At 46.2% G+C, this 24,041-nt stretch overlaps 1 protein-coding gene across 3 annotated transcripts; it reads left to right on the top strand.

The window, feature by feature from the left end:
* Nucleotides 1-2,224: 2,224 nt before the first annotated feature.
* Nucleotides 2,225-23,570, top strand: TARDBP (TAR DNA binding protein). Of its 3 annotated transcripts, XM_029578620.1 has the most exons (7): nt 2,251-2,371; nt 2,477-2,698; nt 3,301-3,565; nt 3,674-3,837; nt 10,292-10,432; nt 20,068-20,238; nt 21,730-23,570. In XM_029578620.1, the coding sequence occupies exons 3-7, from the start codon at nt 3,325-3,327 to the stop codon at nt 22,255-22,257; spliced, it is 1,245 nt and encodes a 414-aa protein (XP_029434480.1). In that variant the 5' UTR covers nt 2,251-2,371; nt 2,477-2,698; nt 3,301-3,324; the 3' UTR covers nt 22,258-23,570. The 3 variants fall into 3 exon arrangements, with proteins under 3 accessions (XP_029434481.1, XP_029434480.1, XP_029434482.1); XM_029578621.1 differs by lacking the exon at nt 2,477-2,698 and having other exon boundaries at nt 2,225-2,371; XM_029578622.1 differs by lacking the exons at nt 2,251-2,371; nt 2,477-2,698 and adding an exon at nt 2,420-2,442.
* Nucleotides 23,571-24,041: the final 471 nt, after the last annotated feature.

Genomic DNA, 24,041 nt, shown 5'->3' on the forward strand with positions numbered 1-24,041 from the left:
ACGTTGCCTGCAGATGAATGGAATGTTGATGTGCTAATTGGAAGATCAGCAGGGCTTCCTGGCAAAGGGACCACAAACCAGACCCTCCTTGTTTGTTTACGTAAAACATCGTCACTTGGTTGTCCCTGTATACCATCACTCTGCGACCCCGTAGATGGGACTGGAACGCTTGCAGGGCGTTTTGAATCGCCCGAAGTTCCAATAGATTGATTTGTAAATGTTGTTCGGACGGGGACCATAGACCTTGCGTTTCCAGGAGGTCTAGATGGGCTCCCCATCCTTTGCGAGATGCATCTGTGGTTAGGACTGCATTGTGAGGAGGTGGGTTGAACAATGCTCCCTTGGAAAGGGTGGATTTCTTGAGCCACCAACTGATGTCCTTTGCCATTTCCGAAGTGAGTATAAGGCGGTTGTGCAATGGTTGCGAGTATTGATTCCATTGTCGCTTCAACCCCCATTGTAGAAGACGCATGTGAAGTCTGGTATTGGGAACAGTGAAAATGGCTGCCGCCATTTCTGCATCGGCGTCGCGCCATGCGCCTGCGTCGATGTAGAGGGTGCGCCGTGCGCCAGCATCGTTGAAGAGGGTGCGCTGTGCGTCGGCATCGAGGATGCGCCGTGCGTCGATGTTGATGAGGTTGCACCCTTCGACGCCTTCGCACCGTGCGCCCTGACCAAAGCCTCGGTCCCTAGCACCCGCTTCCGACTTTTCCGGCCTTCCGACGCCAATGACGCCTCTCGACCATGCTGGTCGACATATTTCGGGTCCCTGCCTCGAGGCACGTTGTGCGTAGGCTTGAGCCTTCTGTCGGCATCCTGTGTGGAGGTCGCTGGTTCCAGCGACGACGCTCGACGCATCTGCGGGGACGTCGGGACAGTCGGCCCCGGTAATGATCGGCCTCCAAGGGTGGGGCGTAGGAGCCCTTTCTCTGCCCTATGAGCGCCATCATCTTTTCGTGCTGTTGTCGGCGCGCTCTTGGGGACAATTTGCCACAATGTTGGTAGGCCTGCATTGGGTGGTCTGGGCCCCGACACCAATAGCAGTGGTCATGTCCATCCATGATGGACATGACCTTGCCGCAGAAGCACGGCTTGAAGCCCGAGGGTCGTCCCCATTCTTTCTTACCGCAGTCTTTCATCCTGAGTTCGATTTTTTTGAAGGTTTTTTTTTAAAGTTTTGCTGAGGTCTGAAGTTCCGCGTGTGATCCCGCGAGCGGAAAAACAGACTGAGGAGAGTCGATTCCAGTGCGGGAACTCACGCGCAGCCTCAGAGCAAAGCTCTGACATCACTTAGAAGCTCCGCCTCCCAGGCCTGATTGGCAGTTCCCATGACAGCATGGCTAATTCAGCCCTGCTATCGATAGCCTATGTGAGGATTTGTGTGCAAGAGAAAGAGGGAGCTTGTGCATGTGTATGTGAGAGCCTTTGTGAGGGTGTATGTGTGAACGAAAGGGAGCCTATGTGAGAGGGTGTGTGTGCACGAGAAAGGGAGCCTTTTTGTGTGTGTGTGAGAGAGGGAAGGAGTCTGTGTGAAGAGGTGTATGTGTGCGATAGGGAGCTTGCTGAGCGGATAGACTTGGAAGAGATTGAGCCTGGAGGGGGACAGGAAAGAGAGTGGAGAGTAGAGGAGCTAGGGGGCTGGAGAGCAGAGAAAGAGATCTGGCCACAGGATTAAGGTAAAAGAGAGAAAAGGACACTCTTAAAGGGTACTCCTAGGGGAATTCTGCTCGAAATATTTAAAACTCTGCATCTTTGAGTAATAACTTTTCTGTGTTATATTTTAAATGAATTACTCAGAGACTGTGCTGTATATTGTGCTATTTTGACCAATATAAAATATGCAGATTTTTTAAATCTTGGATGAATTCCCCCAGGAGTAGGAGTTGGATGATTTGTTATGCTTCCTCTTTCCAAAATAAATTATAATTCCACTGCCTGGTTTTCTTACTGAATCCAGAGTATTTGTTCTTAGTACCACACAACACTGTACAGAAAACAGACGAGGAAAATAAATGTTTTTATATACGTTTGTTCCAATTTCAGATTTCGGATTTCGGGGGGGGGGGGGGGGGTAATTCCCTTTTATTGCGCCACCTCAAATGACCGAATGGGTGCAACTTCCTTAACATAGCTTTTTAATAGTGAAGTAGATGAGCGCCGTTAGCGTGGGGACCCGGTAGAGAGAAAGAACTTTTGCTAAACGACATCGGGGTCACTCTTGCGGCCTCAGTGCGGCTCGCGCGCTCAACGGCCAACGGCTGCGCGCATGCGCACACGGGCAAGCGGCTGCCTGTGACGGGGCAAACCATCTGTCAGGCCGGGAGAGGGGGGTGGACGCTTTTGAGGAAGACTGGCGACCGCATTGCTGCAGGTTGGTGAAGTTTTTCACAGAATCGTGACTTAAATGAAGCGGATTGTGCATGGGTATGAGATTATATTGCAGTACGTACAGCTGGTTTTATTCTGTTTTCCTCAGCGCGGTACTTCCATCTGTGTGGGAGGCGGTGGCAAGGGCCCTCCCGCGCGCCCCCGAAACTCTCCCTGAGCGGGTAGGCGGCCATTTTGTGATTAAGCGGCGGGGGTGAAGCAGTTGGCGGTCCGTTCTAGTTCCATTTTTAACCTTTTCGCGGTGCATCCTTGTGGGTTTTCCCGGCTCTCGGCGCTTCAAGGCAGGAGACGCGAGGCCCTCGACTCTCAGGTCAGTGCATGCGGCGGCCTGCTGGGTGTCTGGTGCTGCCAGTGCCGAGGCCCGGGCCCACTCGGCTGGCTTAAAAAAAAAAAAAAAAAGAGAGTTGCTGCCCCTCGGGGCAAGCTTCTGTTGCCCGTGCTCATGTATAAAGCAGCCTCTAAGAGCAGAGGCCCGAGGAGGCGCAGAGCCGGGGCCTTGCCTCTGGTACCGTGGTGGAGCCGCTTTGTCCCGGTTGAGGCCTGGGTCCAGCCGCCGGTGCTGCCCCGAGTAGGTTGCCATGCGCACGGCTATGTTGGTAACCTTTTTTCCTTTTTAATAATTACGCTGCGTAAAAGGGTTAAGAAACGTTACGCGACAGGCTTTTTTTTTTGTAGTTTACACTTCTATTTTACAAGGTATTTGTCTAGCAGAAACTAAAGCCTTTAATGGGAGTCATGTAAAGAAGCATTGGGGCCTGTAGCGAGGGAGAAGCTTGAAGTCGAATGTGTGTGCCCTTGCAGCAGATGAGGAAAAAGAACAGATTAAATGAAATCTGGAAAACTTATCTAATCATGGTCTTTCTGTTACTGCTCACATATTTACAACTTGTCCTGACTTATCTTTTTTTGTAGGTTCACTTTTATTAGCGAGTCAACATGGAAATAGAATATATACGTGTCACTGAAGATGAGAACGATGAGCCTATGGAGATCCCTACAGAAGATGATGGCACCGTCCTGCTGTCCACAGTCACTGCTCAGTTCCCTGGAGCTTGTGGTCTGAGATATAGGAATCCTGTAAATCAGTGCATGAGGGGTGTCCGGCTAGTAGAAGGGATACTGCATGCACCTGAGAGTGGCTGGGGAAATCTTGTGTATGTTGTCAATTACCCCAAAGGTGAATCTTCTCTTTGCAGTAGATCAAAATTTGATCTCTTCAAAGTAAAAGTATTACTGTATGCTTCTTTTGGAATTTAATCACCTAAATGCTTTCTTTTTTTGTCAGACAACAAGAGAAAAATGGATGAAATAGATGCTTCTTCAGCTGTAAAAGTGAAACGAGCTGTACAAAAAACTTCTGACTTAATCGTTCTGGGTCTTCCATGGAAAACCACAGAACAGGATCTGAAGGAGTATTTTGGCACCTTTGGTGAAGTCATTATGGTGCAGGTAAATAGTTGGTGCTTAAAGTAAATGGAAATGTATCTGAATTGTGATATCTACAAACCGGCCGATACAGTATGGCATTTAGACGTGCGTTTTCGACACGCTAGCTTTACCCCTTATTCAGTAAGGGGTAATAGCGCATCAAAAACGCTTAATATCATGGCGATATTAAGTCCGAGGTCCCAAAAGTTTAAAAAAAACAAAAAAAAACTTAAAAGCAGCTTGCGGGTTGAAAACCGGATGCTCAATTTTGCCGGGGTCCGGTTTCTGAACCCATGGCTGTCAGTGGGCTCGAGAACTGACGCCAGCAAAATTGAGCGTCGGCTGTCAAACCCGTTGACAGCCGCCACTCCTGTCGAAAAAGAGGTGCTAGGGATGCGCTAGTGTCCCTAGGGCCTCTTTTTACTGCGGGCCCTATGAATAGTAACCTATATCACTTGGAGCTATTTAAGCTTGCTATAGTCACACTCTATCTCCTTTTTATCATAAAATATAGGGCTTAGTGTTGTATTTATGACACCCTGAAGGGACCCTATGTATTGTTTATTTCCAGGCCTCAGTTTATATACAGTGGAATAACTAGAGGAAAAGAATATGGTTAGCTCAACACAATCAACTTATTTTTGTATCCTCAGAGTGTGTTGACTCTTTCTTTTTTTTCCATTGTTATGCCAACCTCTGGCATTTCTGAGAACTTGCTTGGGTTTGAATCTCTAGCATTGTCAACATATGGGCTTCTGTAGGAAGAGGGCATTGGTGATACACTTGCTTTGTGTGTTTTCTCAGAAGTTTGTGGGGTGTTTTTTTTTTGGTTTTTTTTTTCAAAAGGTCTATCAAGCCCAGCATCTGAGAGTGGCCACTCATGAATCTCCATAAAGTACGCAGCAGATCCATTTCTTGTTGTCCACTCCCAGAGATAAAGGGGTAGCTTTCCCCAAGTCTAACTGGATAATAAGGTTTTTTTGTTTTTTTTTTATGGACTTCTCCAGGAACTTCTTGGCTGTTAGTTGCCTTAATCACATCATCAGGCAACAAATTCCACAGCTTGAGTGTTTGAGAGAATTTTTCATTCATGTTTTATATCTGTTTGTACAAGGAGTAGGGGACACTCCAAGAAAAGTATCTAACAGAGTAAATACCATTCACTATTTATCTGTTCTATCCTACTCATGGCTTTATAAATCTCTGTCCTAGCCCCTCTTAGTCTTCGAGTTAAAGAACCCTAACCTATTTAGCCTTTCTTCATAAGAGAGCCATTCCATCTCCTTTATCGTTGTTGCTCCTCGTTTGCATTGTAATACTCCTTATCTCAGATCTTTCCATATGCTCTTTTTCAGTGAGTTTATCCCAAAGAATAATTTTCCTAATGTATAGCCAGATAGATGCAGGACTAATGAGTTATGCTCCCCTGCCAGCAGATGAAGACTAAGTAAGGCTGTAAAGCTGATATCTGTACATATAGCCCTGCTGTGACCTCAGCTCTCCAGCAGATAGTGGAAATATCTCTCCCTAAGGCAGAGCTTTCCAAACTGTGTGTCGGGACACGTTAGTGTGTCGCCTGCAGTGTGCAGGTGTGTCGCGCAAGCCCGATCAACTCTGATGCGAATTTGGGCTTTTTTTTTTCTAGAGATTCACTTTTTTTTTTTTTAGTTTATGGGTTGCTTATTATTGGGTGATTTTTGCTGTCAATCGCGTTTTTTTGGGGGGCTTGGTGGGTGGAACGAGCCCAGCCATCCTTGCATTGGCTGCTGCCGCCGATGAGGCCTGGCCATGAGGAGTACTGACTGCAAGCAGCAGTGTCTGGTGATCACGGAAGGGAGTGAAGCACTTAACTGGCAACAATCAAAAAGACGAGGTACATGAGTGTGGGGGCCAGACATGTGCTGGGGGGAGAGAGATGAGTGAGTGGGGGGCAAACGTGCTGGGGGGACAGACATGTACTTGAGGGGGAGAGATATGAGTGTGTGGGGGTCAGACATGTGCTGGGGGGAGGAGAGAGATGAGTGTGTGGGGGACAGACAATTTGTTTTATTATTGTTTCTCATAAATTATAACAATAACATGAATCTTGGAATATATATTTTTAATATAAATTTAAGGTTTTCATGAGAGAGGTAGTGTCATGAAACAATGTATTTATGTATATATTTAAGGAAACATACATAAATTGTCGAAATATGTTTCGTTCGTTTAACCTTTAACCTCTGGTTTACTAGTAGACTGAATTACCGTGTCGTGAAATTATGTTTGTCTAAAAAGTGTGTCACCAACATGAAAAGTTTGGAAAGCTCTGCCCTAAGGGGATTGTTGTACTTTTTGGAAGGAGAAATTCTAAATTAGAGAAAATTGAGCCCCGCTCTCCTGCGGTGATACCTAAAGGTTCCTCCCCCAGTTGAGAATTCCTGAGGCGATTTCAGAGATCCCTCAGAGGTGTGCCTTGGTCTGCTAGCCAGTTCCTGCCGTGGACTTTGCTGCTAAAGTAGCGGGTGCAGGAAGCCGAGCATGGCGATGATGGCCAAAGGCGCCCTCCATAGCCGGAGACCGTCTCTGTACTCAGCTGGTAAGCGCTGAGCCCAGGTAAGTTTAAAAAAAAAAAAATCCGAAGAATTACCTTCCGACTCAGAGAAGATTACAGGGATTATTGGTAGAACTCAACCCGGTCTCTGTGCTTGACGCACCATACTGATGTTGTTTCCACTCCCGTTGGCATAAGGGGAATTGAGCTTCCGAGCTGGTTGAGCAGCCCCCAGTGGGCTAGGCCACGGCCGCGCCATCTTGCATGTGTTTCTGTGCCTACCGTATCGCCCTCCATAGGACATTAGTGCGCACAGTGTGTAGACTGTGTGTAAAAGGCGCATTCCCTGTACTTACTTGGATCAGTCCAGACTTCTGGGTTTTGCCCCCCCCCCCCTCTAGCAGATGGAGACAGAGTAATTACCAGAACCCTCCACCTACAGTCCGGCAGTATTCTTCTGACTCCAGCAGATGGGGGAGGTGCCAAACCTACAGTCTAGGCTGTGGGCTTACTTGATTGTTCTTGTTTAATTAGATAGGGGGTTTTTTGTCTTGTTTTCTGGCTTGTTTAAGCTTTATTTAAAAAAAAAAAAAGCATAAGAAAGCAACTTGTGGCAGCACAGTCGGGCCGATACAGTAAAAGTCGCGGGAGAGCGGGCGAACACAGGTCACTCTCTGTGCGCACAATTCAGTAAAAAAAAATGGTTCAAATTAGGGCCCGTGGTGTAAAAAAGGCGCTAGGGACACTTTTTTTTTGACAGGAGCAGCGGCTGTCAGTGAGTTTGACAGCTGATGCTCAATTTTGCTGGTGTCTGTTCTCGAGTCCGCTGACAGCCACGGGTTCGGAAACGGGACACCGGCAAAGTTGAGTGTCTGGTTTTCAACCCGCAGGTTGCTTTTTATATTTTTTTTTGTTTTTTTTATTTTTAGTTATTTTTTACTTTTGGGACCTCCGACTTAATATCGCCATGATATTAAGTCGGAGGGTATACAGAAAAGCAGTTTTTATCGCTTTTCTGTGCACTTTCCCAGTGCCGGCAGAAATTAGCGCCTACCTTTGGGTAGGCGCTAATTTCTGAAAGTAAAATGTGTGGCCTGGCTGCACATTTTACTTACTGAATCGCGTGGGAATAACTAATAGGGCCATGCGGGCACTATTAGTTTCGGGGGGGTGGTTGGCCGCGTGTATTTGACACGCTATTACCCCTTACTAAATAAGCAGCTGGGTGCGATACCGGGGAGCCTGGCTCACTCCACCTGAAGGGACCACTGCTGGGCAAGTTTTATAATTTAAAAAAAAAATGTTTACTTTCGTTTTCTCCTGCGTCGTCTCTCTCTCTCTCAGTGCGATGTTTGCTTTTTGTTTTTTGCTATTTCTTCACAATTTTTGTCGCAATTTCTTGTATTTAATTTTTTCTGTCATAACTCGATGCCGTGTTTGTCGGTTTGCTGTGCGTGTGTGTCGGCCCGTGGACGACTCTCTGGGGGAGGATCTCTGCTCTGATTGTATCCCGGGCGGGTAGGGGTCGTCGGGAGCAGGAAAAAATGTTAATTCTGCAAAACTAGCAAAAGCAAAGTCTGCCCGGGTCCCAATGGGGACCTCTGCTGCAATTCACTCTAAAGCTGATCTGTTCCCTTTCAGTGCGGGAATGGGGGCTCTTTTTCAGTCTTTCAGGGTTGTGACTAGTGCAGCGCTGGGGGAAGGGATTTTACCTCCTTCTTTTTCTCCCCAGCAAGGGGTTCCAACGGACAGGGAACCTTCATACCCTATTTCCCCTGCCATGGAGGATAGCCCCGAGGGGGCCTCTGACTCCTCTTCCTCCTCACAATTTGTGTTGTTGCTCCATAAAGCTTACAAGGCGAGGAAGTTAGGGAAGCTGCAATCTGGCAAAAAGGTCGTTTCTCAGAGTTCTAAGTCCTCTGCTAAGAAAAGGTCTACCCCTAAGGGAGGTGTGGAGCCTACTTATCCATTGGTCAGGGGTTTCCCAGATTACTCCAGATACTTCTAGTCAGGACACTGATCCAGATGACCCAGACCTCCAGCCCAAACCCCCGCAGGGGGTGGACGTAGACTCTGATTTACAGCACCATTGCGCAATTCGTGGGACGCATGCTGCGGAGGGGGATGACCCAAAGGTGGTGCACCTTTTTAGAAAGGAGGAGTTTGCTCCCCATATTCCTGCTATTTTAGCTGAACTGGGCATTGAATATCCCCCTGAGGAATTTAAATTGGATGCTATGGATCCTGTGTTGCTGGGTCTGAGAGGCCCTGCTTCTTTTCCTTTTCATTTCTCGGCTGCAGATTTGCTTTTCCGAGAATGGGATACCCTGGATATGGGTTTGAAAGTAAGGCCATGGACAAGCTATATCCTCTGCCAGAGGATGCTTTAGAGCTGCTTCAAGTAACCAAGGTAGTTGTGGCAGTGTCCGCTGTTACCAAGAAGACCACATTTACGGTCACTGGAGCTACAGCATTCAAGGACTTGTAAGACAGGAAATTGGAAGTGCAACTTAAAAGGATTTTTTTGGGAGTGCGTGCGGCTATTTGCAGCAATTTCGCCTTACGAGCGGGTCTCTGCTGGGTTCAGCAATTGCAAGTTCCCTGTACGTACCAGGATCCGTCCAGGCGGTGGGTTATGTCCCCCCCCGTCCAGCAGGTGGAGTCAGACCAAAACTTCAGAGGTAGGTGCCACCTAAGCCCGCACCCCCTCTATGTCCCTTCAGTAGAGTTCTGACTCCAGCAGAGTGGAGCAGGGGAACATCAGTTCCCCAGTATTTTGGTTTAATTTGCCATTCTAGCTCTTAGGTCTTTTCCTGACTTAATTGTGCTTGTGAGGGATCAAGTTTGCTATTGAAGAAAAAAAAAAAGATTCCTACAGTTTGCTTCGGGGCAAGTGCGGACAGGTCTGTGCTGACTTTCCTGCTCTGTCTTCCTTTCCTATCTATTTTCTACCGTCGCTTTCTCGCCAGGGTGGTAAGTGCCTGCCTGTGTTTATTCTTTTTCTCCTCACAGATTGCTGTTTGCGCTGTTTCAGAACCGGTCTGAAAGACAGACGACCTGTTTGTCCTTCACGGTGGAAGGAAGCAGGGCGAACTAGCTTCGTGGACTACCTTAGCTTGCTGGATTAAGGAGGGGTCACAGGAGCGTATTTAGAGGCAGGAAAGCCATTACTCCAGCAGGTTAAAGCTCATTCTACTAGGGCTCTGACAGTCTCATGGGTGGAAGCTAGACTGCTGTCTCCAGTGGACATCTGTCGAGCGGTGACGTGGTCCTCTTTGCACACCTCTAGGTTCTATCGCTTGGGCATTCAGGTCCGAGAAGACGCAGCCTTTGCAAGGGTGGCGTTAATCGGGCAGCCTTCTGCCCCAATCGGGAGTAGCTTTTGTACATCCTATTGGTCCTGAGTCCATCTGGCTGCACGCTAGGAAATGGAGATGTTACCTGATAATTTTGTTTTCCTTAGTGTAGACAGAGGACTCTGCATCCCACCCTCAGCTGCCTAAGAATGGTGCCAAGGATTCGTCCGTGGAGTGGATATCTATTCCAAGAGATTACGAGTAAGCTGTCATCCAGTCCCTAGATCAGGGCATCTATAATCTTACTGGGGTTCAGTGTTTAGTTTCGTGCAGTTATGGTTATCCGTTTTTAATCAAGTTTTTTCAATAGTAAGTCCACAGTGACTTTTGAAGAGAATACTGAAGGGCTGAGGTCACTGCAGGGGGGTAAGTAGGGTGATGTCACCTTTTGAAACCTGTCTCCATCTCCTGGCAGGGGAGCATAAATCCACTGGTCCTGAGTCCATCTGACTACATTAAGGAAAACTAAATCAAGTAAGTAATTTCTCCATTTTTGTGTTGGAAAAAATTGTTGGGGTGTATATATAACATTGCTAAAACTTTGCAATTTTTACTCCACATATAACTCATTTTTTTCTCTCTTCAGGTTAAGAAAGATGTTAAAACTGGCCACTCAAAAGGTTTTGGTTTTGTTCGCTTTACGGAGTATGAAACTCAAGTGAAAGTGATGTCACAACGACACATGATTGATGGAAGATGGTGTGACTGTAAGCTTCCTAATTCTAAGGTATTGACTATTTTATTACATAAATGGATAATTGATCTTTAGTACCTTGATATCTTTCAATGGTCACAGCTAAGATAATTATATGGTGCATATAAGTGTGTACCTAGTTATGTGCTTGTATACGGTCACAGGGGCTAGTACAATAAGGTGCGTGCAAGAGAACATGCAGTTCCTGTTCGTACCTCAGATCATGCCAGATGAATGGGTTTATGTATCCCTACCAGCAGATGGAGGCAGAGAACAAAACTTTGAGGCACTGCCACATAACAGTGAGTGCCACTTGCAGTCCCTCAGTATTTCTCTGCCTCCAACAGATGGTAGAGGTGCAAACCTGCAGTCTGGAGGTGCTCACCGAGGTGTTAGGTTTCTTCATGGGCCATCCCTTGGATGGAGCAGGGCAAGCAGGATGGTGGCAATTCCTGTCAGGACTCAAGCCCTTTTTGGCATGAGGGATAGATAGCCAGGGGTCCTGGTTCTCTCTCCTCCTCTGAGCCCTTATCTTCCTTGATGGCTTCACTCCTCACTACAGATGCCAGTCTATCCAGCTGGGGGGCAGTTTGTCTCAACAAGTCTGTACAGGGCCAACGGTCTCCGGAGGAATCTCATTGGTCCATCAATCGTTTAGAGACCAGAGCGGTGAGACTAGCTTTACAGGCTTTTCTACCACTTCTTCGGGGGAAGTCAGTCAGTCAGTTCTTTCTGACAATGCGACAGTGGCATATATCAAACCACTAGGGGGGAACCAGGAGCCAACCGGTGGCAATCGAGGCTCAGCTGTTGATAGCATGGGTGGAACAACATCTCGTTCGCATTGCAGCATCTCATTCTGCTTTGTTTCCTCCCTGGCCTCTCAAAAGCAAGGTTCTTCGGTGCATAGAAACTCATCCGTCGGAGGTGATTCTGGTAGCTCCGGAATGGCTGAGAATTCCATGGTTTACAGACCTTGTCAACCTCATAGTGGACGGTCCGCTTCGTTTTTGGGACCTTCTGAATCTTCTCCGCCAAGGTCCCGTTTGTTTGGAAGAGGTAGATCGCTTCTCTCTAGTGGCCTGGCTTTTGAAAGGCATCAATTGAAGGATAAGGGTTATTCTGATGCTGTAGTCTCTACTCTTCTTAGGTCAAGCAAAACCTCTACTTCCCTGGCTTATGTCAGGGTTTGTGGAATTTTCGAATCTTGTGTGTAGGGAATTCCTACTCAGGCTTTGATTCCTGACATTTTGTCATTTTTGCAGGCTGGTCTGGCTAAGGGCTTATCCTGCAGTTCTCTTAGGGTACAGGTAGCGGCTCTAGGTTGCTTCCATGGGAAGATAAAAGGAGTCACCTTGGCTTCTCATCCTGATGTAGCTCATTTTCTTCGGGGAGCAAAACATTCATGATGTCCTTTCAAAAATCCTTGTCCTTCATGGAATTTAAATTTGGTTCTTAAAGCTCTTTGTGCGGCACCCTTTGAGCCTCTGAGTAGGGCTACTCTTAAAGATCTTACGTTAAAGGTGATTTTTCTGGTGGCTATTTCCTTGGCTGTAGGGTTTCCGAGCTTCAGGCTTTATCCTGTAGGGAACCAAAATGATAAGGGGAATGGAACAGCTCCCCTATGAGGAAAGACTAAAGAGGTTAGGACTTTTCAGCTTGGAGAAGAGACGGCTGAGGGGGGATATGAAAGAGGTGTTTAAAATCATGAGAGGTCTAGAACGGGTAGATGTGAATCGGTTATTTACTCTTTCGGATAATAGAAAGACTAGGGGGCACTCCATGAAGTTAGCATGTGGCACATTTAAAACTAATCGGAGAAAGTTCTTTTTTACTCAACGCACAATTAAACTCTGGAATTTGTTGCCAGAGGATGTGGTTAGTGCAGTTAGTATAGCTGTGTTTAAAAAAGGATTGGATAAGTTCTTGGAGGAGAAGTCCATTACCTGCTATTAATTAAGTTGACTTAGAAAATAGCCACTGCTATTACTAGCTCCATGGTGAGACCGCACCTTGAATACTGTGTACAATTCTGGTCACCGCATCTCAAAAAAGATATAATTGCGATGGAGAAGGTACAGAGAAGGGCTACCAAAATGATAAGGGGAATGGAACAACTCCCCTATGAGGAAAGACTAAAGAGGTGTTAGGACTCTTCAGCTTGGAGAAGAGACGACTGAGGGGGGATATGATAGAGGTGTTTAAAATCATGAGAGGTCTAGAACGGGTAGATGTGAATCGGTTATTTACTCTTTTGGATAGTAGAAAGACTAGGGGGCATTCCATGAAGTTAGCATGTGGCACATTTAAAACTAATCGGAGAAAGTTCTTTTTTACTCAACGCACAATTAAACTCTGGAATTTGTTGCCAGAGGATGTGGTTAGTGCAGTTAGTGTAGCTGTGTTTAAAAAAGGATTGGATAAATTCTTGGAGGAGAAGTCCATTACCTGCTATTAAGTTCACTTAGAGAATAGCCACTGCCATTAGCAATGGTAACATGGAATAGACTTAGTTTTTGGGTACTTGCCACAGGTTCTTATGGCCTGGATTGGCCACGGTTGGAAACAGGATGCTGGGCTTGATGGACCCTTGGTCTGACCCAGTATGGCATGTTCTTATGTTCTTAACCATTTTTAAGAATTACAGATACTGGAGTTTCTTTGAGGACTGTTCCGTCTCTTCTTCTGAAAGCGGTTGTTTCTTTTCACTTGAATCAGTCTGTTGACCTGCCATCTTTTCCTGATTCACAGTCTTCAGATCCTCAGTCAAGAGATTTGAGAAAGCTAGATGTTCTTAGTCTGTTGCATTACCTCGAGGTCACAAATAGTTTCCGCATGTCGGACCATCTTTTTGTGCTCTGGAGCAGCCCCAAGAGGGGGCACAAGGCATCTAGGGCTACTATAGCCCGATGGCTAAAAGAAGCTATTGGTTCAGCATACTTACTTCATGGTCTGTCGCTTCCATCCGGTCTTCGTGCTCATTCTACTCGGTCTCAAGCAACTTCCCGGGCAGAGTGTCAGCAAGTTTCACCGCAAGAGATTTGTAGGGCGGCGACTTAGAAATCTTTTCACTTTTGCTAGACATTATCTCCTGGATGTTCATGCCCCAGGATCTGGGGGCTTCGGTGAAGCTGTGATCCGAGCGAGACTCTCAGGGTCCCACCCTGTGTAAAAAAGCTCAGGTACATCCCAGGAATCTGGACTGATCCAGGTACGTACAGGGAAAGGAAAATTGGTTCTTACCTGCTAATTTTCATTCCTGTAGTACGACGGATCAGTCCAGAGTCCCGCCCATATCAGTTTGGGGATAACGGAGAGCTCGCTCGTTTAGTTTTTGTTGGTTATTTGCTTTGCAGATAAGTATTTTTCAAATAAAATGTTTGTTCTATGTTAGGTGCTCTGATGCCGTTTGGGTCACTGAGTCTGGTTCTTATGGAATGTTCTCCCAGTTTTAGCGGTTAGCTACTTAGTTGGGTTTTTCAGTTCTTCTGCTTTGATACATCTAAATACTAACGTACTGTAAGTGCACCTCACGGAAGGGGCGGAGTCAGTTGGAACTTTCTCTACCTCCATCTGCTGGTGAGTGGACAGAACCCAGGAGTCTGGACTGATCTGTGGTACTACAGGAACGAAAATTAGCAGATAAGAACCAATTTTCCTTTAGTGCCCTGGGAGATCCGAGGCAGAACCTGGACCCAGATCCACTGGATGTTTTGGGGGATCCCATGCAGGAGCTGGATGCGGTTCTGGTCGTGGAATGAGAGAACCTGCAGGTGTTCTGTCTGTTCTGGAGAGGGGAACTGGGTCCTTTGGTTCCCCAGGTTCTGGAGGAGCTCGGCATTAAAGCTGTACAGGAAGACTCTGACAAGGAAGGAGTGAACCCACTCCTGGAGGAATTGCGGGGACCCCCTACCACTTTTCCATTACCAAATCAGGTGAAGAAGTTGGGGGATTGGAAGTTGTAATCTCCTGAGGCGGGTCTGAAGATCACGGGAGCTATGGGGAAATTATATCCCTTGCCGGAACAGACCTTAGAGTCATGGAGAATTCCCAAGGTAAATGCAGTCATGTCGGCGGTTATTAAGAAGACTACCATCCCGATGATGGGAGCAGTGGCTCTCAAGGATCTCTAGGATCGGAAGCTGGAGAATCCTGCTCAAGCAGCTTTTTGAAGCCTTAGCTTTGACCCTTCGCACAATGGTGTGCAGACGTCTGATGCAGAGAGTCTGTTTGTCCTGGGTGAAAAGGGCGCATGACAAGCGTTCAAGAATGGCATCTGAAGTGGTTCAGGTGGCCTGTTCAGAGGTGGGGGTGGCCTATGTGGCCATTGCTCTGTATGACATGATCTGGACTTCTGCCAGGAGTATGGTCTCTCTGGTGGCACAAAGGCTCTTGTGCCTTTGAAATTGTTTGGTGGACGTGTAGTCTAAGGCCCAGCCGTTGAACCTCCCCTTCAGGGGGAAGCTTGTTAAGCATTTGGGAGAGTCGAAAGGCAATGTTACCTGAAGACAGGAAGGGTCCTAGGAAGTCCTTTCTGCCGTGAGTAAGTTTTCAAGAGGCTAAGAGATTTCGAGTGAGCAGAGCCCCTGCACTGGCATTGCAGAAATAGCGTTCAGGAAGACAGCAGCCCTTTCAGAACTAGCACAGATCCCCCTAAGGATGGTGAGTCCCGGGGGGGGGGGAGGAGCGGAAGTAAGGTTGAAAAGTGAAGGTGTGGTGGTCCACTCCTCTCTGGAAGCTATCGCAGGGAGACTCTTTTACGAGGCATGGACCAGAATAACATCGGACCAGTGGTCCTAGAGGTGATAAGAGATGGTTACGCCTTAGAATTTTCTCGACCGCTCAGGGGGACGCCTTTGTAGTCTCCCGCTGCATCTGCCAGAGCAAGCAGGAGGCGGTGTGGGACACACTTCAGCGCTTGCAACTTATACACGCCATTGTTCTGGTGCCGCCTTAGGAGAGGGGACAGGGCAGGTATTCCATGTACTTCGTTGTGCCAAAGAAGGAAGGGATCTTACGGCCCATTTTCAATCTGCAGAAGGTAAATGCTGCCTTTTGGGAGCCGTGTTTCTGGATAAAGATGTGCACAGTGATGGTGGTGCACAAAGAGGTGTTTCTAGCATCCTTGGACCTATCAGAGGCCTATCTTCATATCACCATTGGACCCGAACATCAGCGGTTTCTGAGGTTCATAGTTCTGGGAGAACATTTCCAGTTTTGAGCTCTTCCCTTTAGGTTGGCGACAGCGCCATGCACTTTCACAAAGGTGATGTAGGTAGTGGTGGCAGCACTCAGGAAGTAGGGTGTCGTGGTCCACCCGTACCTGGACAATTGGCTGATATGAGCGAAGTCCAGCAGGTACTTCAGCTTCTGGGGGCGTTGGGCTGGGCGACAAACCTCGCAAAGAGTCATCTGAAGTCGACTCAGTCTTTGGAGTATCTGGGCGCGCGCTTTGGTACCTGGCTGGGAAGGTGCTCCTGACTTTGGAGAGAGTCCTCAAGCTGCAGTCAGGTTCTTCAGTTGATGAGCCTGTTGATGCCTGAGGTCTGGTTTTTCCTGCAGGTCCTGGGGTTCATGGCTTCTATGTTGGATTTAGTGCCATGGATCTTGGATTACATGCATCCTTTACAAGGGGCTCTGTTATCCCGGTAGAATCCACTGTCTGAGGAATTTCAGCTTTTTACCATTGCCAGAGGATGCCAGGTCCAGTCTTTCGTGGTGGCTGTCGTGGCACAATCTGGAGAAGGAAATGCATCTGGAAATATCCAACTAGGTACTGATAACCAATGATGCCAGCCTCTCTGGATGGGGTGGGGGGGCGCAATTTGTCAAGGGAAATTGGCCCAGGGTCAGTGGTCGCCAGAGGAGGTGGCTTGGTCGATCAATCGACTGGAAACCAGGGTGGTGCACAAAGCCTTGTTGGCGTTTCTTCTGCTCATTCGGAACAAGTCGGACAATGCAACAACGGTAGCATACATCAATCATCAAGGCGAAACGAAGAGTCTTGTGGTGCTAGAGGCCCAGGAGCTGTTCGTGTGGGTGGAGAAACATCTGGTGAGACTAGCTGCTTCTCATGTGGCCGGAATGGACAACATGCAGGCGGACTTCCTCAGCCGACAGCAACTGGATCCGGGGGAGTGGGAGTTGTTGGCGGAAGCCTTCACCTTGCTGCAAGCAAGGTGGGGCACTGATAGACCTTATGACAACTCCAGCAAATGTGAAAATGGATCGCTTTTTCAGTCACAGACGGGAGATTGGATCGGAGGGCATAAGCATTCCCATGCAACTGTGGCCAACACACCTCTTGCTGTACATGTTTCCTCTGTGGCCATTCGTAGTACTGGTGCTGCAGCACATCGAAATTCATTCGGGCAGAGTGATTCTAGTGGCACCTGAGTGGCCACGTCGGCTGTCATTTGTGGACCTTCTGCATCTGGCAGTAGATGGGTCCGTTCGTTTGGCTCATCTCTCAGGGTTACTTCGACAGGGACCCATGTTTTCATAACAGAATGGTCACTTCTGTCTAGTGGCTTGGCTTTTGAGAGGCAGCGGCTCTGTTTCTCTGTTTGAAGGGATTTTTGGAGCCAATGATTGCAACTTTGCTTCAGGCGAGGAGACTTTCCATTGCAATGGCTTATGTCCGGGTGTGGAGAGTTTTCAAATCCTGGTGTTTGCTGAATATATCGCAGCCCTAACTGTGAACATCCCCACGCATCTTGGCCTTCCTGCAGAATGGGTTGTCTAAGGGGCTAGCATATAATTCCCTTCTGGTCCAGGTAGCTTTTGGTTTCCTGCATAGTAGGATTCAAGGAAGACCGCTGGCATCTCATCCGGATGTGGCTAGTTTCCTGAAAGGGGCAAAGCATCTGCATCCTCTGGTGCGGAAGATCTGTTTGGCATAGAATTTGAATTTGGTTCTTCAGTGCTGTGTGCCCACCCCCCCTTTTTTTTTGCCAATGCGGAGAGCGTCATTGAAAGATTTAACCCCGAAGACTCTCTTCCTGGTGGCCATCTGTTCGTCTAGACAAATTTCTGAGCTGCAAGCGTTGTTGTGAAGGGACCCTTTTCTGCATCTTTTGGACAATGGGGTTTCTTTACGCATTGTTCCTTCCCTTTTGCCGAAGATAGTATCCTCTCCACCTTAATCAGGTGGTTGAGCTTCTGGCTTCTCAGAACTTGACAACCGATTCTTTGGCTAGGTAACTTCACTTATTGGATGTGCGTCATATCCTTTTGCTATATCTCAAGGTGACGATTCCCTTTTGGAGATTGGATCGTTTGTTTGTCCTGTTCAGTGGAGCAAAGAAGGGAAATAAGGCTTCCAAGGGCACTATTGATCGCTGGTTAAAAGAGACAATAGATTCGGCTTACATCTGTAAGGGTCGGCCGGTGCCGAAGGGGTTGCGAGCGCATTCCACTAGGACACAGGCGACACTCCGCCCACAAGGTCAACTGCTTTCTCTGCTGGAGATCTGTTGTGCGGCGACGTGATCTTCTCTTCACGCTTTTACCAAACATTGCCACTTACATGAGTGGGCTCCAGAGGAAGCAACGTTTGGGAAGAGTGTATTGCGCACAGGTCTTTCGGGTTCCTGCTCAGAATAGAGGGGCTTGGATACATCCCACTTAATCTGGACTGATCTGGGGTACGAACAGGGAAGGAACATTGGTTTTTACCTGCTAATTTTTGTTTCTGAACTACCACAGATCAGTCCAGAGACCTATCCTTTTGTCGAAAGACTTCCTCACTTCTGGATATGGCTAAGCTGATTGAGCTGGCATTTGATATGATCAGAGTAATGAAAACTACATAGTTTGGTCTATGTTTGTGTTAAGGGGGCATAGTTTGCAGGGGTTCTAACTTTAAGTCTCTGTTCCCCGAAGGTTTATTGGGGTTTAAGGTGGGCATCTTGGCTTGGGTACAGGGGCAATACTGAGGGACTGTAGGTGGCACTCTTGGTTATGTGGCAGTGCCTCAAAAGTTTGTTCTGTCTCTATCTGCTGGTATGGATGCATAAACCCACTCATCTGGACTGATCCATGGTACTTCAGGAACAAGAATTAGCAGGTAAGAACCAATTTTCCTTTTTACCTTCAGTTGCCACACAATTTTTGTGTGCAAATGTTACTTCCTATGCAGCAAGGAGTTCTGTGTACAAAAAAGTGCGTGCAAAACTGTGCTTCCTGTTTAGCGCTCTTGCATGGAAATCTTATGTAAATTAAGGCATGAACTATTGCCTGCCCTTCCTTCCCTCCCCAATACAGAGAGGGGCGCTGGCTTAACTCAGGTTTTATTAGTGCTGGTTAAAGGTTGAGTAAGGTTTCCAGCACTTCTTAGTCTGTGGGCAGAAGCTGAAATTCAGACACTGGACCCATAAACAGATTTTATGTACTTGCCAGGTACTTTGTATTCTGGATTGGCCACTATTGGAAACAGGATGCCTGGCTTCATGGCTCCTCAATCTAACCCAGGATGGCATATCTTATGTACACACAATGTTTCTGCACAGAAATCAGGGCTGAGAGACTTCCCTACTCCCCTGGGTTTAAAATGTGCATTTAGCCTGTGCTGCTTGCACATTTTAATTCGTTAATATGCACACTTCCCCCTCGGCACACTTTTGTAACTCCTGATGCAATAATGTACAATTAGTTCACTGTATCAGGAGTTTAACAACCAATAGGCTAATTTTTTTTTTTTTAAACCATGCTGAATTTCAGCATATTGTTTTATCCCACACTTAATTGGATTGATTATACAGTAAGTGGAAAAATGAATATAACAAACTTGGGAGTCTTTCACTAAGGGGTAGATTTTATAAAACAGCGCGAGCGCGTACTTTTGTTGGCGCACCAGGCGCCAACAAAAGTACGCTGAATTTTAGTAGATACGCGCGTAGCCGCTAAAATCCTGGATCGGCGCGCGCAAGGCTGCCGATTTTGGGCAGCCGGCGTGCGCCGAGCCGCGCAGCCTGTCTCCGTTCCCTCCGAGGCCCATTCCGAAATCGGAGCGGCCTCGGAGTGAACTCCCTTTCGCCCTCCCCTCACCTTCCCCTCCCTTCCTCTACCTAACCCACCCCCCCTACCTTTATCCCTGGATTTACGCCTCCCGGAGGGAGACATAAATCCACGCGCGCCAGCGGGCTGCTGGCGCGCGGAGACGCAATCCGGGGGCGGTTCCGGAGGGCGTGGCCATGCCCCCGGGCCCGCCCCCGAAACGCCGCGACATGCCCCCCTCGAAAAACCCCGGGACTTACGCGAGTCCCGGGGCTCTGCGCACGCCCCCGGGCCTATGGAAAATAGGCCCGCCGGCGTGCAAGGCCCTGCTCGCGTAAATCCGGGCGGATTTACGCGAGCAGGGCTTTTAAAATCCGCCCCTTAGGCTTCTTTCCTTTTCTGTCTCTCTATGGGGGCGATGGAAAGCTTAGTTAACTCAGGCCCTTTATTATCTGGCACACAAGTTAAAACAAATATGCACATTGAATGCATAAGAAATGAAATATCCAGTGTTAATTTAATGTAAGAATGCTCAGAAATATGAACTACTGTTCTTGGCAACTTTCTCCTAATTAAGCAATGTGCCAACTGTGACTAGATTATGCAATACTAGGAGATCTAATGCATAGTACTGCCTTTCTCATCTATTTTTTGTACATTTTTTTTATTAGCAAAGTCCAGATGAGCCATTGCGTAGTCGAAAGGTGTTTGTGGGTCGCTGCACAGATGACATGAGTGCTGACGAGCTCCGCCAGTTCTTTACTCAATATGGGGAAGTTGTAGATGTCTTCATTCCTAAGCCCTTTAGGGCATTTGCTTTCGTCACATTTGCAGATGATCAGGTACTGCATCTAATTTAAAACTGCATTTAAGGAAACTTGTTTTATATATTCTGAACATTTGCCTTGCTGTGAACTGACTCTCATAAAGTCTGTCTTTTTATTAAAGGAAAGGTCTCAAAATTGAAGCGCAGAAAAAAAAATGTTCACCCTCTTCTAAGCAGCTCATATTTTTAATCTGGTGTCTTGATTGATATTTAATCCGGAGAAGGAGCAGCAAGATAGTGTTTTGTAACTCATTTAAATATGCAGCTTCACAAGCTGACTTTTTTTCACAGCCTTAATATAATTTTAGTGGTGGACTTCGAAGTGGGTATTTTGTGGTGGTAGAGTTTTGAGAACTACTGGTTAAATTGCCATCTATCAGAAAGCTTAAGAGAATGGTGCTGAACCACAACGTGAAGGTGGACTAGATTTCCATAACAAGCTCAGATTCGATAGTTACGAGGAGATGAAAACTGCAGCTCAACTTAAGACTAATCGGAGAAAATTCTTTTTCACTCAACGCACAATTAAACTCTGGAATTTGTTGCCAGAGGAGGTGGTTAGTGCAGTTAGTGTAGCTGAGTTCAAAAAAGGTTTGGATAAGTTCTCTGAGGAGAAGTCCATTAATGGCTATTAATCAATTATACTTAGGGAATAGCCACTGCTATTAATTGCATCAGTAGCATGGGATCTTCTTAGTGTTTGGGTAATTGCCAGGTTCTTGAGGCCTGGTTTGACCTCTGTTGGAAACAGGATGCTGGGCTTGATGGACCCTTGGTCTGACCCAGCGTGGCAATTTCTTATGTTCTTATGGAAACTTGAGGGACTTTAATGCTGCACTGGAGACCTTTCCTTTAGTTCCCCTTAATATTTGAGGTTTTCAAAACTACAATCTATTTCAACTGGTACATTTTCTTATCTGGTCTAGCATGAGAAAAGTTACAGTAGTTTTAAGTGGGTCACATTGGCTGTTCCTATTGGTTGTGGTTTAAATTCAGTCACAGTTCAGCTCTGGGTATATATTAGTTCATATGAGAATAGGCTAGCCATGCTTGCCTGACTTTGTGGAATCTTTTCTCACAGCCTGTGCTTTGATAGATCCTTGCATCTCTCAGCCAGACCCTAGGAATTGGGGGAGGTTTGCCTCCATCCATTTCAAAACGAATAGCCTGGTCAGTAGGAGAGTGACACAAATTATTTTATATCAGTTGTCACCCATCTGCGGTGTGTAACTAGTATATCTAGAAAAGCGTCACCTGGTCTGATGCATGACAGATTTTTGATACAAAAACATTAAGCCCATATAGATTTAACCTTTTATAGATGCTTTGTAATACAGTAGGTGTTAATTATTGGACAGTATGCATGGTAAGTGTCCTGCATCAGTGTAATGATGTAAAGCTAAAGAACTACATGAAGTAAAAGAATTATAGCTTATTTTTCTGTATATGAAATGTTTTAGGAATTTATTCTATTTAAATGAGTTCTTTGCATTTTTTTTTTTTATAGGTTGCCCAGTCTCTTTGTGGCGAGGACTTGATCATTAAAGGAGTCAGTGTTCATATATCCAATGCTGAACCTAAGCACAATAGCAACAGACAGTTAGAAAGAGGTGGAAGATTTGGTGGTGGTCCAGGTGGTTTTGGCAATCAGGGTGGATTTGGTAACAATAGAGGAGGTGGTGGTGGTGGTGGGTTGGGTAACAACCAGGGAGGGAACATGGGTGGTGGAGGGATGAACTTTAGTGCTTTTAGCATTAACCCTGCTATGATGGCAGCAGCTCAGGCAGCACTGCAGAGTAGTTGGGGAATGATGGGTATGTTAGCTAGTCAGCAGAACCAGTCCGGGCCTTCAGGAAATAATCAACCCCAAGGTAATATGCAGCGGGAGCAGAACTTCAGCTCGGCAAATAACTCCTATGGTTCTAACTCTGGTCCAATAGGTTGGGGCTCAGGATCCAATGCAGGGTCAAGTGGTGGGTTTAATGGAGGCTTTGGTTCCAGCATGGAATCTAAATCGTCGGGCTGGGGCATGTAAATAGAGACAACTGTTGTGTTCTAAGGTGGGAATACAAATATTTCTAAGTTCATGGTAAGTATAATGTAAAATACATATACTGAATTTTTCCAAAATGGTTCTTAATGTGCAGCACATTCAACAGTATTTTCGACATTCTTTTTTCTTTGTAAAAGAAATGCAGATAGAATTTTTAGTTTCATGTGAGGGGTTGACCATGAACCAGTGAAGAGGAAAACTATAGCACCACACTGGTGATAGCAATTAATCTCTTGCAGTGTTTTATCACTCTTCTTATCTGACCTTTTTTTTGCATGTTTAAAATAGAAATCATCGGTCAGAAAATAGCTTTTTTTTCCCCTAATTTTATTTTGGTTCCCACCATTGCTTTTCTCCGTGATCTGTTTGGAAAGTGTCACAGAATTGGGTTGCTTTTTTTTTTTAATTTATTTTTTTTAACTCCGTCTTCTCCCCCCATATTAAAGTGTGCACTGTGAAAGCTTCAGTTAATCTCTGCAGTTCATCTCATTTCCAATGTTTCTGGAAGGAGTTTTACTGTAAATATCTGCCCTGGAAAACTTTTGTCTACCATTTCCCATTCAAGAATACGTCGTCATTCTGCACGTGCTGCCTCTTAAGACGGTGGGTTTTCCATTTTTATCCACTACTCTTTATTTGATGGAGTCATACCAGCACTAGAAACGCAAGGCTGTGAGATGGAACCCGAAGGCTGTTTGAACACTGTGGGATTGATGGTGGTGCCAAGGAATGAGAGGCTGGTATGAACGAGAAAAAGCAGAGCGCGTGCAGAGACTTGGTGGTGCATTATGGAATTTCTTTTTGAAACTGCGAGATGTGTCTCTCCATCCTGTGGATATGGTGAGAGTGTGCAGAGAGCTATGGGAGCAAGTAACGTACGAATGTTCCTTGCATTCAAAGGACATCATATCTGTTGGAAGACATAACAGGTTTAGAATACCTGACTAACCAATTTAGTTGAATGTGTTAAGTGAAACGAATTTGTATTTTTTTTCCCCATGTCTACCGCTATGAATGCTGTATGGTGTGTGTTCTCTTCTGTTAATGATTTGTAAGCGTGGCACTGTGAAATGAAGAAGATGGGTTTGGTGATGAGAACACTGACCAAGCTGGTGATGTGCTTTGTAGCAGTTTCCCCAGATTTGTCATTGTCTCGCAGGAGGGTGGAAGTTTCAATGTCTGTAAGAAATCCATAAGAATGTTGTTTGCTGCAGTCATGTGTTCTGTGTTTGAATGCTTTTTACAAGATTTGTCAATGTAGGAAATTCTTAAATAAAACTGGTTTAAGTAATGTGTGTCTCTGTCTTGCAGCCATGAATTTAGTCTTCATAGTTTTTTTTTCTACCTGCTGAGTTATATTTAGCATTTGCTTAAAAGAATTGAACATTCTGACAAGTTCAGTTCTAATTATCAGCAGGAGATTTAAGTCAGATTTTTATCATTTGGGTATGGTTATGTCTCCTGGTGCATCTACTGTGGATGGCAAATGACATGCCTTCACTTAAGTGATCAGTGCAGTTTCTCTGACTAGAAAGCTTCTCTGTGACATTCTTACGAATGGTTGGTTGGAGGTAAGGTATTCACACCCAGATAATGTTCTTACTGTGCTCACAAAAGCTGACCTACAAAAAAAGATTTGACACAGGTGGGTGACAGAATAGAAAAATTCTTCTCTGTTTATATCTTGAGATACCTGTTATGTAAATTTATTACAAATTCAAGTTCATCTTAGCTATTGAAATTTTAGTCATACCTAAAATAACTAC

The sequence above is a fragment of the Rhinatrema bivittatum genome, chromosome 15 (genome assembly GCF_901001135.1).
Source record: "Rhinatrema bivittatum chromosome 15, aRhiBiv1.1, whole genome shotgun sequence".
Taxonomy (NCBI): domain Eukaryota; kingdom Metazoa; phylum Chordata; class Amphibia; order Gymnophiona; family Rhinatrematidae; genus Rhinatrema; species Rhinatrema bivittatum.

Bases quoted from the DNA above. Each gene is read 5' to 3' on its own strand.
- TARDBP (XM_029578621.1), top strand. From the start codon at position 3,325: ATGGAAATAGAATATATACGTGTCACTGAAGATGAGAACGATGAGCCT. The intron at 3,838-10,291 runs GTAAATAGTTGG...TTCTCTCTTCAG, and splicing joins GTGAAGTCATTATGGTGCAG to GTTAAGAAAGATGTTAAAAC. The intron at 20,239-21,729 runs GTACTGCATCTA...TTTTTTTTATAG, and splicing joins TCACATTTGCAGATGATCAG to GTTGCCCAGTCTCTTTGTGG.